Source organism: Mauremys reevesii, linkage group 9 (assembly GCF_016161935.1).
Source record: "Mauremys reevesii isolate NIE-2019 linkage group 9, ASM1616193v1, whole genome shotgun sequence".
Lineage (NCBI taxonomy): Eukaryota > Metazoa > Chordata > Testudines > Geoemydidae > Mauremys > Mauremys reevesii.
In genome coordinates this window covers 85,626,928-85,641,177 of record NC_052631.1, presented here as the reverse complement: position 1 = coordinate 85,641,177, position 14,250 = coordinate 85,626,928, and the positions used below count along the sequence as shown (strand labels likewise).

The 14,250-nt window shown below is 43.8% G+C and overlaps 1 protein-coding gene across 5 annotated transcripts in view; it reads left to right on the top strand.

The window, feature by feature from the left end:
- PAK3 (p21 (RAC1) activated kinase 3) overlaps positions 1-14,250 on the top strand; it is a 180,340-nt gene that overhangs the window by 120,060 nt on the left and 46,030 nt on the right. For all 5 annotated transcript variants that reach the window (XM_039488709.1, XM_039488710.1, XM_039488708.1 and 2 more), the window contains one exon: positions 7,766-7,962. In XM_039488709.1, the coding sequence (XP_039344643.1) occupies positions 7,788-7,962 (175 nt within the window). In that variant the 5' untranslated portion in view covers positions 7,766-7,787. The remainder of the gene's footprint in view (positions 1-7,765; positions 7,963-14,250) is intronic.

Sequence of the window (14,250 nt, the reverse complement as noted above, 5' to 3'; positions counted from 1 at the left end):
TAGGCGTTTTGTGAGGCTTAATTGCTGAATTTTTGGAAAGTGCTTTGCGAGACTTGTATAAAAGCAATTCTAAATGTGAGGCATTGCTAAATTAGGGTTTATAGGTTTATAATAGTTGCAATTATTCATGTAGTGTGTGGAGTTATATTTTTCTTTGTTTTACTGTTTAAAAAGGCATAATGGTCAGCTAGATACATAGATAAAAGATTCTTTTATTCAGAAAATTTGTGCCACTGTGTCCATTTAACTAACAGCTGGCATAAGCGAGTGCCACAATTGGCATTATTATTATGGCTTATCATATTGCCTGGGAGCCATAGTCGTGGACCAGGACCTCATTGTGCTTGGAGCTGTACAAAGAATAAAAAGATGGGCCCTGCCCTAAATGTCTTATAGTCTAAGTATAAGACAAGGGACAACAGCTGGATACAGATAGCTTGATGGGAAGCACAAGGAAATATTGGGACAATACTGGTCACCGTGATGGGCAGTGGCTCAGCACACCAGCAGCCTAACCGTTCTCAATTTTTTGTAGGCATAGTGGCACGAATGCTAAGGAGAGGAAGGACAATGTGTTAGTTTTACAGGGAGCTACTCCCAGGTGTGAAGGGCAACATGGGACAGAGCACAAAGTACTTGTTTTTAACAAGTGGGTGGGGGGGATGAGTCATGGGGTGATCAGAAATGGGAGTCAACATTTCAATAGTGAATGAGAGATGATAGGTGGGCTATGAAGGGCCTTAAAAATGAAGATCTGCAGCTTACGTTTGATGTGATAGAAAAGGGGGAGCCAGTGGAGAGATGCAAAGAGAGGGGCGACATGGTCAGAGTGACAAGCTAGGAAAACTATCTTTGCAGAAGTATTCTGAATGGATATGAGCAGAACAAGATTGCATTGTTCAAGGCCAGAGAGAAGGATGTTGCAGTAACTGAGACCCAAGATGAGTGCATGGGTGAAAGTTTTAGCTGTGTGGATGGATAGGAAAGACCGTATCTTAGAGATGTTCTGCAGAAAGGATCTGTAAAACTTAAGTATAATCTGGATGTGAGAACCTAGAGAGAAATCTGAGTCAAGGATGCCACCCAGATTATAGGCCTGAGTGGTAGGCAGGATGGTGGTGTTTTCCAAAGTGATCAAGAAAGGAATAGGAAGGCGTTGGGGTGAAAAATTGCAAGCTCTGTTTTAGTCATGTTGAACTTGAGCTGATGATTAGACAATCATGAGGAGATGTCAGAGAAAGTAGGAGATGTTAGCTTGGACAGGAGACAGGTCTGGAGCAGAGAAGTAGATCTGTGTATCAGCCACATAGAGATGGTAGTAGAATTTGTGGGTGAAATACATTGAGATAAGGTGTAGAGGGAGATGAGAAGGGGACCAAGGACAGAGCCTCGAGGAACCCCCACAGAAAATTGGAGGGGTGACAAAGAGGGTTCTCCAAAAGACACTCTGTGATTAGAGAAGTAGAAGTAGTACCAGGAGAGGACAGTCACAGAAGCCAATGCAGAACAAGATTTCAAGAGGAGGAGCATCTATGGTGAGGTTGGAGCACCAGATCTGGGCTTTGGCTAGGACTTCAACAGGCATAATTTCAGTGGAATGCAAGGGGCAGAACTTGGATTGGACAGGGTCTAGGATGGAATTTGAGGAGAGGAATTTCAGACAGCAGTTGAAAACAAAATGTTTAATGAGCTCTGAGAGATGAAAGAGAGAAGGCAGATGAGGTGGTAACTGGAGAGGCAAGTACAATTGATGATGACCTGATGCTACTCTTACTGGATGGTGTGTGCTGGTACATTGCTGTAGGTTGCTCAACAGTATTAGCCTGTTCATAGTTGTATTGTAGAATTGCTTATAATTGGGGCTCATATATTCCGTAGTTCTGTGGCTGCAGAATTTACCAGGGAATTTATGCCTTACTGCAAAATTGTGCTCTACAATCAGTTCTTTTAATGTTTCTAGCCCCTGTGGCTGCAGAGAGAATCTTGAAAATATGACTAGTGTAAACAATACTGTTGTCTTCCTGAGTTTGCAAAGAGCCTGAAACAATAGCTCTGAGAGGTTTGAACTGCCATTCACCTCAGTCACTGTCCTTTGGATTCCGCAATCATTAGGCCATAGAATGGGCTATTTTTCCAAGAAGCTGAGAATTCAGTACTTCTGTCCTGGAATTTGCAGTTTTGCTGTAGTGGGCACTGGATATTTTGTTTTGTGTCTCTGTGCTGCTGGGACTTGTCTTCAGGTGCCTCTTGTAGTCCAAATTATCCCACAAGGAAGAGTAATACAGCATGCTTCATGCAGCATTCTATAAAACCATGCAGCCGTGGGTCAGGGATCTAGAAATGGAGTCTATCTTGCAACCAAGAGTGGAGGGAACCAGAAGTGTAGATTGGCCAGTTGTGCTGCCTGGAGAACAGGGAATCAGCCAGGCCCTGGATTTTTAAGGTGAGCTGCTGAAGTTGGCTACACGCTCTTCACCTTCCTTGGCACTTAAAGAGATTCTGAGCTGGGTCACAGGATAATATCATGGCTGCTGAGGCCCAGGGAGCCACGCCACCTGGAGAACATAGCCAAAAACCAAAACCAAACACCCATTCTCAAAAACAATCACTGACAAAATAAACAACAAGGAATCTTACGCCAATGAGTCATTTCATCTGTGATCAGAAGTGTGTGTATTTAAGAGTACAGAAGGGAATAGGAGTGAAGGAGAGAGAATAAATAAACTTTGCTGCAGAATTTAGGGGTACTTAACAAGGAATTTGGTCTCATTATGTCATGGAAGTCATAGATTCTTGTTTATAATCAGTGGGATGTAAATACCATTTTGTAATGAGGCGGTTTCCCATGAATGTTGGGCTATACACTCACTGGTTTATTGTCAGCATTATTGATGAGAGCAATTAAGGAATTGTTTTGAAAAGTAAACTCCACATGCAAAGAACTATGGCCTTTGCAAACATAAGCCAGTTTTTGATCTTTCAGTCTTGTTAGTGTCTCTGAACAAAGGGAAAATCTTTGGTAATTGTAGCAGTGTCTGATTAGGAATGGTATAAGCACTTCCAATGGGCAGGAGGGATTTTTTAAAGTATGGACACACTGTGCAGTCCTATGGTGGACGTCTCCAAGCTGGGTATGACAGTGCAAAGGAACACTCACCTCTCGAGTGCCTCCAAGTAGCTGGGTACAGTACCACAGTCCTTTTCTTGCCCCGGTGCCTCCTGCAGGCTGCTGACTGACCATGGTGAATCTTCAGTAGCTTGTCCCTCCAGCCCAGTCACAAAGTCCAAATGAACCCCTTACGGGGTACTAACCTGCTTATTTGTTGCACTCTATTTCGCTTTCTAGGGTCCTGAGCCCCAGCTCTGGGGCCCTTCAATTCAGCCCTTTGTTTAGGCTCCCAGTTAAGGCCTGTTCCCTTTTTGGGATTTATGCCACTTTACCTGTGGCTAGTAGGGGAACATAGGCCTGCCCACCATTCCAGATTTCAACCTAGGGCCCCCATCTACAGCAGACATGTATTGCTTTCTTCAATCTAATGCGGCTGTTTTGCTGGGCCTCTTTTATCTCCAGCCTACCTCAGAGTCAGCATCCTCAGGGTCTTCTCTAGCCGCAGGGCTTTGCCCCTCCCATCCGAGCCAGGAACTGACCTTGCTAAGGCCAGGCATCTCCTTTTATCTGAGCCTGGTGGGCTCTGATCGGCTGCTTCCATGAGGCCTCTCTAAACAGGCCCGGAGGACCCACCTTTGCTACTTCTTTCCTGTCACTTTACTGCTTCCTGGGGCAATAGGAATGTTGAGCCTCCTGTAGGGAACCGCAAAGGCCAGGTCCAATCCGGCACAGTTAATTTTCTTTTGTTTCAATCCAGTGCTGTATTATGATGATTGAAATGTAAACGAAAAGGACAGCAGATGGGGCTTGAGCAGGAAAAGTATAAATTGAAAGTGTCTCCATGTGCACTGCCTCCTGACTTGCTTTATTTTTCTTTTAGACACTTTTAGAAAGTTAATATCAACCGTTAAACCTTTTAATCTGTCACCCTTATTTGGTTTAGAAGCGAATAATTCTGCTGCGTACGGCTCTTGAAACTGAGCCTGAAGCAGCCCTGAACAAAATATAGTATTCCTTTCAAGATCTTGGAAACAATTACATCATAGGCAAATTGGGCCAGAAACCATTAATAGTATTCTTTGTGCAAAGAAATCCCATGGGAAGGCCTATTTCAGCAAACTGGCATTGCTTACAAACAGATATAGTAACAGATACAGTTGTCCGCATTCTGTGGGAGAGCTGAAACTTCATACAGTGCAAAAGACTTCACAAAATAAACGCCTTTCTTTCGATAACAAATTTAAAAAGCTGCCTCAATGGTTTTATCATCTCTTTAATGCTAGTGATCTCAGAGGGTGAAGGCTGTCTTTGGCGCACTGAAAAGTATTTATAGCTGGGTTAACGATAAATAAACGGCTTTGAGATTATTGTTGCCTTTAGCTCATAGTTTGTAAAAATTGTCTAAGGCCATGTGAGGAGGGCATAAACCTCTTTGTCACAGAGAAAAATACTGTGGCTGGAAGCTGGCTGAACCATTTATAATACATTAATGGTGTATCTACACTGCCATTAAAAACCTGTGGCTGGCCCGGGCTTGCGGGGCTCAGGCTAAGAGAATGTTCAATTGCGGTGTAGATGTTTGGGCCCAGGTTGCAGCTCAAATCCTAGGATGCTGCCCCTCGCTGTCTGTCTGCCTGCCTGCTGCATGACTCCTCACCCACTTGCCTGCCCCCACCTTCCTGCTAGTCTCCTCACCCTCCGTCTGGCACCTTCCCCCCAGTCCGCCCAACCGCCACTCTACTTCTTGCCATCCACACACCTCCTCATCCCCCTCCTGCCTGCCCACCTGCCGCTTGCCTCCCCATTCGCCTCCTTACCCCACTTGCCCGGCTGCCTCAGCTTCCCGCCCACCTCCTCACCTGAATATTGGGACAAATGGCGTCCCAATTATGCATCAGTCGGGACACGGGACAAAGGGCTAAATATTGGGACAGTCCCACTTTTATCAAAGCGCGGGGCCTGGGATAGTCACCCTGATTCACCAAGGGATGGCTCTGCCTGCGAGGTAGAAGGGTCCCAGAGCTTGCGCTGCAGCCTGAGCCCAAACATCTACACCACAATTAAACAGCCCCTTCACCTGAGCCCCACAAGCCTGAGTCAGCTGGCACAGGCCAGCCATGGGTGTAGACATACCCTAAGGCAGTGGTTCTCAATTGACTGAACAAGAAGTAGGACTGAGTGGACTTGTAGGCTCTAAAGTTTTACATTGTTTTGTTTTTGAGTGCAGTTATGTAACAAGAAAAATCTACATTTGTAGGTTACACTTTCACGACAAAGAGATTGCACTACAGTACTTGTATGAGGTGAATTGAAAAATGCTATTTCTTTTATCATTTTTACAGTGCAAATATTTGTATTACAAATAATAATATAAAGTGAGCACTGTACACTTTGTATTCTGTGTTGTAATAGAAGTCAATATATTTGAAAACGTAGAAAAACATCCAAAATATTTAATACATTTCAATTAATTGCAATTCATTTTTTTAATCGCAGTTAATTTTTTTGAGTTACTCGCGTGAGTTAACTTTGATTAATCGACAGCCCTAGTAATAGCCTGTATGAAATGGGGTGAGGTGGAGTAGGGGCGTGTCTCAGTTCAGAACCTAGTTTGTAGGAACTGGATTTAAAGTTCCACTCATTGCAAAATCCATTTTCACATCTCCAGCGCAAGAATGAGGCACGTTAGCTGGTTTTGCACTGCCCCTTCCTGTATTGTACCTAGCTGCGGGAAAAAGATTTGACTCTCAAAGCCTGTCAGTCTGTGAGTTCATGAAGACTAAATTCAGGTAAAATAAATACAGTAATAAAGACCAAAAATCATGAAATAATCAATTGGTGTGCAGTACTTTAAAAACAACCAACATTATATTTTTTCCAAGTTTTTATAACAAATTTATACTGGGGTGAAGTCTCTAATTTTGGAACCAATCCTTTAGTGTATACGTGCATGTGACTCTCACTGAAGCCAATGGGAATTTTATTAACGCATAAAAACCGGTTGTACTATAGGAGAAAGTCTTGACAGAATTTTAGCTCTATCAGTGTTAACACAGTTACTCTGAGAGACGTTATCCCCAGTCCTGCAAACAGTAACTTTCACTTGGCCAAACCTTGAGCATAAGATTTACGTTTATAGGGCCTCAGGGTGGGACCTTGCAAGTGTGATGGCTGCCATCTTTGGCCGACACACACGCTGGGAGCCTCCAGAGCTAAAAGCACAAGCTGCTTCAGCTTAAGCTAAAGAGCCTTGGTTGCCTAGCTGGAGGCTGTAACAACTCATCTCATCTGCGGATCAGCACAGATGGGGACCTGTAAGTAACACACACTCACCAGTGGGTTATATAAGCCCTTTCTGAATGGAGGGTTTTTGAAGGGAGGGTGTTTGTAGAATTGGACCCTTTTAAAGAAGTTTAATATATCTAACATTGTATGAATGATCCTTTCTGGATCACATATTATTTTCAGGTCTTATGTAATAAGATTTTATTTGACTAAATTACTGCTTGCTTGTTACCCCAGAGGGATAGCTCTGTGGTTTGAGCATTGGCCTGCTAAACCCAGGGTTTGAGTTTCAGTCCTTGAGGGGGACACTTAGGGATCTGGGGGAAAATCAGTACTTGGTCCTGCTAGTGAAGGTGGGGGGCTGGACTCAATGACCTTTTGGGGTCCCTTCCAGTTCTATGAGATAGGTATATCTCCATAGATTTTTTTATATTACAGATATAGGAGAGAGGTTGTGAAACACAAAATTTGATTCCCCCTCCCCGCCCCTCCTTATATCTATTTGCAAAACTTGTATAATTATTTCTAGGTAATTCTTCCCCAAATAAATACTACAACTATGAAGCAAAAAAGCACTTGTGACTAAAGTAATGTACAGTACCAGTATACATTACCCAGCACTTACGAGTGACAAACCAGTGCACAAAGCAATGATCATTAACAACCATACAATAACAAAATGGTACAGTCAGCCAAGCATCATAAGCAACCCTACAATAACAAACCTGTATGGTAATACAGAGCACTAGGGGTGGGGTGGGACTCAGAGCTGATTTTAGTTTGAAGCTTCCAAAAGATTATTATAATATGGTTTCCAATATGTGGTGGTGATTTTTCTGATTTTTTTAATCTTGATTTAGAGGCAAACATATAGTTCATTTTTATGTGTAAAATACTTTAAATTAGTGCTTTAGAATAGTTTCCTTTTAAAAAATGCCCCCCTTCCAGTGAAGCCCCACACTCCCTGGGATACTCTCTGTAAGTCTGAAACAGGGATCAATATTTGTGACCTGTTACCCCCTTGCCAAGCAGTTTTCTGCATTGCAGAAGTTGTAAATGTCAGATATTTTCAATGAATATCTCTAATTTTTGCTCTGGTAGGTCTGTGCTGGTTAGAGATAAAAACCCTGTTTCTAAGTAGGAAGAAAATGAGTTTCAAATACAATTTTAAAAGGCTTTAACTGGGATTAAAACGCTTTAACATTTATTTGACCATTGTTATGATTAGCAGTAGTATTTATTTATAGCGCCAAGAGTGCCCATTTCGAAAGGCTAAAACAAACTTCTACCACATGCCCCTCCTTGGTTCTTTCTTCCCCTCCCAGCATCCCAAGCTGGGTGATCTGTAGCTCTCTGTCCTGCTTTTTACAGGAGGCTGTGAGGGCTGCTGAAGATGTCCGATAGTCTGGATATTGAAGAGAAACCTCCAGCCCCTCCGTTGAGAATGAACAGCAACAACCGTGATTCTTCAGCGTTGAACCACAGCTCCAAACCGCTCCCCATGGCCCCGGAAGAGAAGAACAAAAAGGCCAGGCTGCGCTCCATCTTCCCAGGAGGAGGAGATAAAAGTAATGTATCAGCAGTGCAAAGGGGCTACTTTTCGCTCTTCCCCTAGTTTGTTGGTTGCTGTGTTTACTTTCTGCCTGTGCTTTCTCCCTGTTTCATCGGTGGGACATGCTAATTAAAAACCTCCCCAAAGCCTTATGTTACTATCATTCTAATGCCATATTTTCAAAGAGGAGGAGGTGATGTTTAATTAATTATCTTTGGGTAGCTGACCAGAACAGTAAAACACACGTGGTCTTGCATTTTATAAATGCAGTTGCGGTTTAGACTGGGTTTTGTCTTGCATTTGCAGAGTGTAACCAAGGGAATAAGGTTCAAATTTCATTTGCAAAGTTAAGGGAGGCGTGTGTTTTGAATTTTTTAAAAAAATGTATTTGCATGTAAAGAATGGAGAGAGGGGTCTTGCTTTGGTTTGCACTTGTAGAGATGAGGAAGGAGGTGCGTAATTTAAAAAAACAACACCAAAACGTGCTCAATTACGGTAAAAGTGTGTCTTGGATTTTTTAAATGAGTAAACCAGGAATGTATGTTGTGTTATTTGAATTTCTGGAGAGAACTATGTCTTGTATTTTTAAATGCATTTTCAGAGTGAAGGAAGGTAAGGTGGTGGGTATTTTAAATGCAGTTACAGTTAAGCCAGTAGGCTGTCTTGCATTAGTTGAAATGCATTTGCAGCTGTAAAGGTAGAAGTGAGTCTTATATCAGAACCAAGACAGGAAATGATGCAAATCTCCCCTTGTGTCAGAAGGTTTTTTGTGACATTACTCTGAGAGCAGCGGAGCTCCTCCCAGTTCCAGGTTGGTGCCACAATCGATTTTCTGACCTGCAGGACTCTGCACCATGGGGAAGATTACCATGCTCCAGACTCCTGCTTTGTAACATAATCACAGCCACTCGTCCCTGTTTGGAGAGGCTATTAGTACCCCATTTTAATGAAGTTTGAGAAAAGTCTCTAATAGCTGCATTTCAGTGGCTTGATGCAGCATGCACAGGATGGGTAAGAGATGCCTTGGGCAACACAGGGTTGGGGAGTACATAAGGCGGAGCTGTGACTACTGCTGCACTTTGCCTTATGAATAACCAGAGTTGGGACTGCATGAGTGAGTGTATGGGGGAGAGGGGGATGTTGTGCATACAGTTCTTAAACCGTGATACATTGATTGTATATTAAGGGGGGTATTTGGAGTGTGTCAGCACGAGGTGGGTCTGAGGGAGTATTAAGAGTAAGTTACTGGACTAGGGTTCAGTGGGGATGTTAGGCGTTAATGGGGGCATATATGTTATGAATGTATTGGGGTGAATTTCTGGGGTGGGGTTATTTGGGGGTGTTGGGGAATTCAGAGGTGAGTGGGGGCTGACTGGAGGTGCTGGGGTGTATATGCAATGGGGCAGGGTGTAATGGGAAGTGTCTGGGTGTCTGTGCTGTGGGACGAGGGTAGTGGGGCGGCTGGTGGTGTTAGGGGTGTATGTGCTATGGGGCAGGGTGTAATGGGAAGTGTCTGGGTGTATGTGCTGTGGGATGAGGGTAGTGGGGCGGCTGGTGGTGTTAGGGGTGTATGTGCTATGGGGCAGGGTGTAATGGGAAGTGTCTGGGTGTATGTGCTGTGGGACGAGGGTAGTGGGGCGGCTGGTGGTGTTAGGGGTGTATGTGCTATGGGGCAGGGTGTAACAGGAAGTGTCTGGGTGTATGTGCTGTGGGACGAGGGTAGTGGGGTGGCTGGTGGTGTTGGGGTGTATATGCAATGGGACAGGGTGTAATGGGAAGTGTCTGGGTGTATGTGCTGTGGGATGAGGGTAGTGGGGCGGCTGGTGGTGTTAGGGGTGTATGTGCTATGGGGCAGGGTATAATGGGAAGTGTCTGGGTGTATGTGCTGTGGGACAAGGGTAGTGGGGTGGCTGGTGGTGTTGGGGTATATATGCAATGGGGCAGGGTGTAATGGGAAGTGTCTGGGTGTATGTGCTGTGGGACGAGGGTAGTGGGGCGGTTGGTGGTGTTAGGGGTGTATGTGCTATGGGGCAGGGTGTAATGGGAAGTGTCTGGGTGTATGTGCTGTGGGACGAGGGTAGTGGGGCGGCTGGTGGTGTTAGGGGTGTATGTGCATTGGGTCAGGGTTGAGTCACTGGGTGGGGATGTCTGGGGATGTCTGAGCTATGGCCATAGGGGCTGTCACTGCTGTGTGGTCCTAGGGTCCGCGGACTGTGGCACCTCCCTGCCCCAACCCCTATTGCCTGGACAGCTGGAGATGTCCCGTGCAGGCATTTTCCCACCGGTGCGCAGCACTCTCTTCCCAGCCACTGCTGCCTAGGGGCTCAGAGTGCAGCGCAGTGCATGGGAAGCAACTTGCTGCCTGTGATGTAAGGGGCCACAGCCCGGGATGGGGGAAGCCCCAGCCGAACGGAAGCGGAGGATGTAGCCACTGTAGAGTGGCCTGCAGGTGGAATCGAAAGCAGCAGCCTGGGAGGGGAAGGGAAGAAACAGGGGAAAGGAGATCTTGGAAGGAAAGACAATACTCCAGGAGGACCATCTGCATTAAGAGAAGTGTTCTCCCTCCTGCTATTTACAAGTTGCCATTAATCCTGCTGCTGCTTTCAGTGTCCATCTCTCTCCCTCTTTCCTTGGAGAGGATGGTCTATTGGCTCCTGAGTGTATCCCACCTAGGACTTTGGACTTCTGGCTCAGCCCCGATTATTTAAACCACTTTCTCTTCTGGCTCTAACACAGCACTAAAAAGAAGAGGTGACATTTTGACTTGACTCCCTTGATTGAAAACCACCATAGCTCCTGGGGTGACAGAATGACTTGGGTCACTTCCCCTTCTGGCTGGCATCAGAGTGGTGTTGACTGTCTTCTGAGGGAAAACTTCCTCAGCATGAGGTAGTATGTGAAACAAATGCAGAAACGGGGAGATCCAGAAGGAATCCTTGCCCAAAATAATCTGCAACAGCAAAAAAAAGTAGTTAATTTTTTTTCTCGTATAGAAGATCAGAATCAATTTAGCAGTCATTTAGATTTCATCACTACAGGTGTGACTAGGAGTGAAGTGACTAGGATTTTGTATTTTAATTTTGTTGTGTGAAATAGTAAGAATATTTAACTTTGATGCTCAGGATGTGCCAAATCCCTTAAAGTGGATTCATCTCATGGCTGGCTTGTATGTCAGGGTATCAGCTGGCTTGTGCATTCTTCACAAACTTACACAGTGACACACTTTAAAAGTCTTTGTTACAAAAACACAATGTTACTTTAACATGTCCATTTTGATCCAGTGCAACTGATTGCAGCATCACATATTTATTATAATATCCTGCTATCAGACCTTTTAAACAGAGTGAACGAGAAAGAGAATCATAGGATATTTCTCCTTAAACAGACTAGGACATTTGTATCCTTTGTTCATTCAACAGGCCTGAGAAGTGCTAAACTACTTGAAATGTTCTGTCAACCTGCTTTCTTTGTAATGGGTAGGCAGCTGGTGTGCTGTGACCGCTACTTATCATGCTGACCAAAACTGTCTCATTGTTTCCTTGTGCTCCCCCCATCTGATTGTTGTATCCACCCGTTATCTCTCATTTTACAGTTAGTTCCTAAACATTTTGTACCGTGCCTAGTCCAGGTGGGGGCCTGATCCATGACTAGAACCCCTGGGTGCTACCACAATACAAATAATTTCTGTTAGGTAATTATATGCTCGTAATCACTACAGTATCTAAGTTCCCCTGTCTGTAATGTGTGTTTCCTCAATTCCTCTGTGAGGTAGGGAAGTACTATTGCTATTTTACAGATGAGGAACTGAGGCACAGAGAGACTAAGTAACTTGCCCAAGGTCACACAGAAAGTCCTGTGGCAGAGCAGACAATTCAAACCAGGTCTTGTAAGTGTCAGGCTGGTGCTCTAACCACCTTCCTTAAGTAATAATTACAGTAGTCAGTAGCTACGGGGGATTCAGAGGCTGAGTGTCTCCTCCCAGCTGGGCTCTGTTTCTTCAAGAAAATTGGGAGCAGAGCCATTCAAGGAAACTGCCTGGGTTGTGGGGTGGGATTTTTTGGTGGTGTTTGGGGTTTTTGCAGTCCGGTAGATAGAGCCTTCTTTTCCATTCTCACCAAATCACCTGCATTTGCTGCTCTACAAAAATAACTACTACCGCATAGCGGGAAGTGGTGGCCCAGTAAGGAAATGACAGGAAATTAAACCTAAATTATCACAAAGGAAATGTAGCCATATGATTCTCTTTTCAGCTATATTGGTGTAAATGATAGTAGTATTAACATTGTTAAACCCAATGAAGATTTAGACTGGTGTAGCTGAGAGCAGAATCTGGCCTTTGGTAGCTAAGTTTCCTCAGATACATAAAAAATAAGAAAATGGAGGAAGAACAAACCTGACAGGATAAGGGGAAAAGGAGGAGAAAGAAAAGAATGGGGATGCTGGGGTAGAAAAGAAGGGAGAAGGAGGAATTATTCGAATAAGTCAATAAGAGGGTGGAGAAAAGAAAGGACCCAGAGAAAAGAACAGAATGAAACGGGGATAGAAGGGAATTAAACAATGAAAATGAGCAGGTGAAAAGAGGGCAAGCTGTTCTTTGCCTTACAAGAGAAAAGAAAAAGTCACCACTTAGCTGAGTCACAGTTTACTGCCAAAGAGATGCTTTTTTAGCATAATAATAGTGTGACTGGGAGAAACCAGACAGAACGCTGTCTGTTTCCTTGTCATCTTTTGATCTGTAATAATTGTTGCAGATGTGGTGGGTGAGTTCACATTTCCCAGATTTTGACAGCTGTGTTTATGTTGGCCAGTTTATCAGAGATCATTTGTAACATAAGCAAGCAAGAATTACAGATATTCTTGCAGAGGAGTCAGTCCATCACATTATATTTCACCACGTCACATAGAATGTATGTGATTTGGGTTGCAGGGCATAGAAAAGTGTCAAAATGTTTAGACAGTGGGGTTAAATATAGACATCGAATTCCTTATTTAATTTACATGTTATCAGTGTTTTGAATGCAGTCTTTAAGCAGAGGTATGCCATGCATGCATGCCAAGTCTCCTGAAGTGATCTATAATGCTTGTCACCAGGAATGAGCATCCTGTAAAGGATAACAAGTTCCAATTTTTGATAGAACATACAATATAGCACCTAATTTCACTTACAGGTTTGACTGTTCCTTTAAACTGAACTTGATGACCCTTTAAATCCAATTTTCATTGCAATCACTTGCAAGTGGCAAGCTTGGAAAAGCCAATTTTGTTATATACAATAAAAGGTTACATACACTGAAAGGATATGACCTCTTATTACTGAAAATTAAAGTAACAACTCCTTATATAAAGTAACAACTTGCATTCTGATGTACTATATTACCGTTGTCTCTTCCAAGTGCTGAAGGAAAATAAATGATCAGTTAACATTGTGTGTAGAGGTTAGGATCTTGGGCAGAAATGCAGCAGGTAATTATTTAATTGGGATAAATGCAACACTATGGACATGGAAATAAAGAATTCAGAATACCCTCTACTTTCAGTACGAAGGGCAGCGTGCACTAACTTTGGGGAAAGTTGACATTTCTCTGCCAACTAACTGGATGTGTAAAGTGGCATTAAGGTCAAACAGGGAAAGAAACACTTCCTTCTGAAATGAGATTAGCACAGCTCATATTGGTTTGCCTGCGAGGGACCTGGTTTGTGTCTTGACAATGGTATTGTGCAGGATGCATGCACACACAGTAAGCTCAGGCACCAGATGAGGGACTTCACTAATGCCATCAATTGGCAGACTCAGCGCTGGCACTCATCAGGAAAGGCAAAATAAAAAGCCACTAGCTTAGTGTTTAAGGTAGAAGTCTGACTTGGCTCAGATGCAAGTAAAAGTGCAAAATGTGAATATTTATAGAACAAAGACCCCATTCACTCAGTTCCCCACCGCTCTCTCTCAGTAGAACAGGAAACTTGCTTGTGGAAATAAGTCTCTCAACAAAATTGCTGCCATACAACTTTTTCTGTACAACTTGGCTGTCCTTAATAATGCACCCAGGGAGTGTGAAGGACAAATGGAGGGAATGCACAATCACTTCTTGCTCTCTTTCTAAACTGTCATGCATGTTGCTGACCAACCATGCAGATTCACAGCATGACTCCCACACCTTTTGTGAAAGTGCTGCCTTCCCCCCACCCTCCAAACCAGTGCTTTATATCAGATCTTCCTTTAGCCTGCAGCTGCCATGTTATTTATTAACTTGTATTACAGCAGCACCTAAAGACCCAAATCATGGCCCCATATATCTCTGGAGAC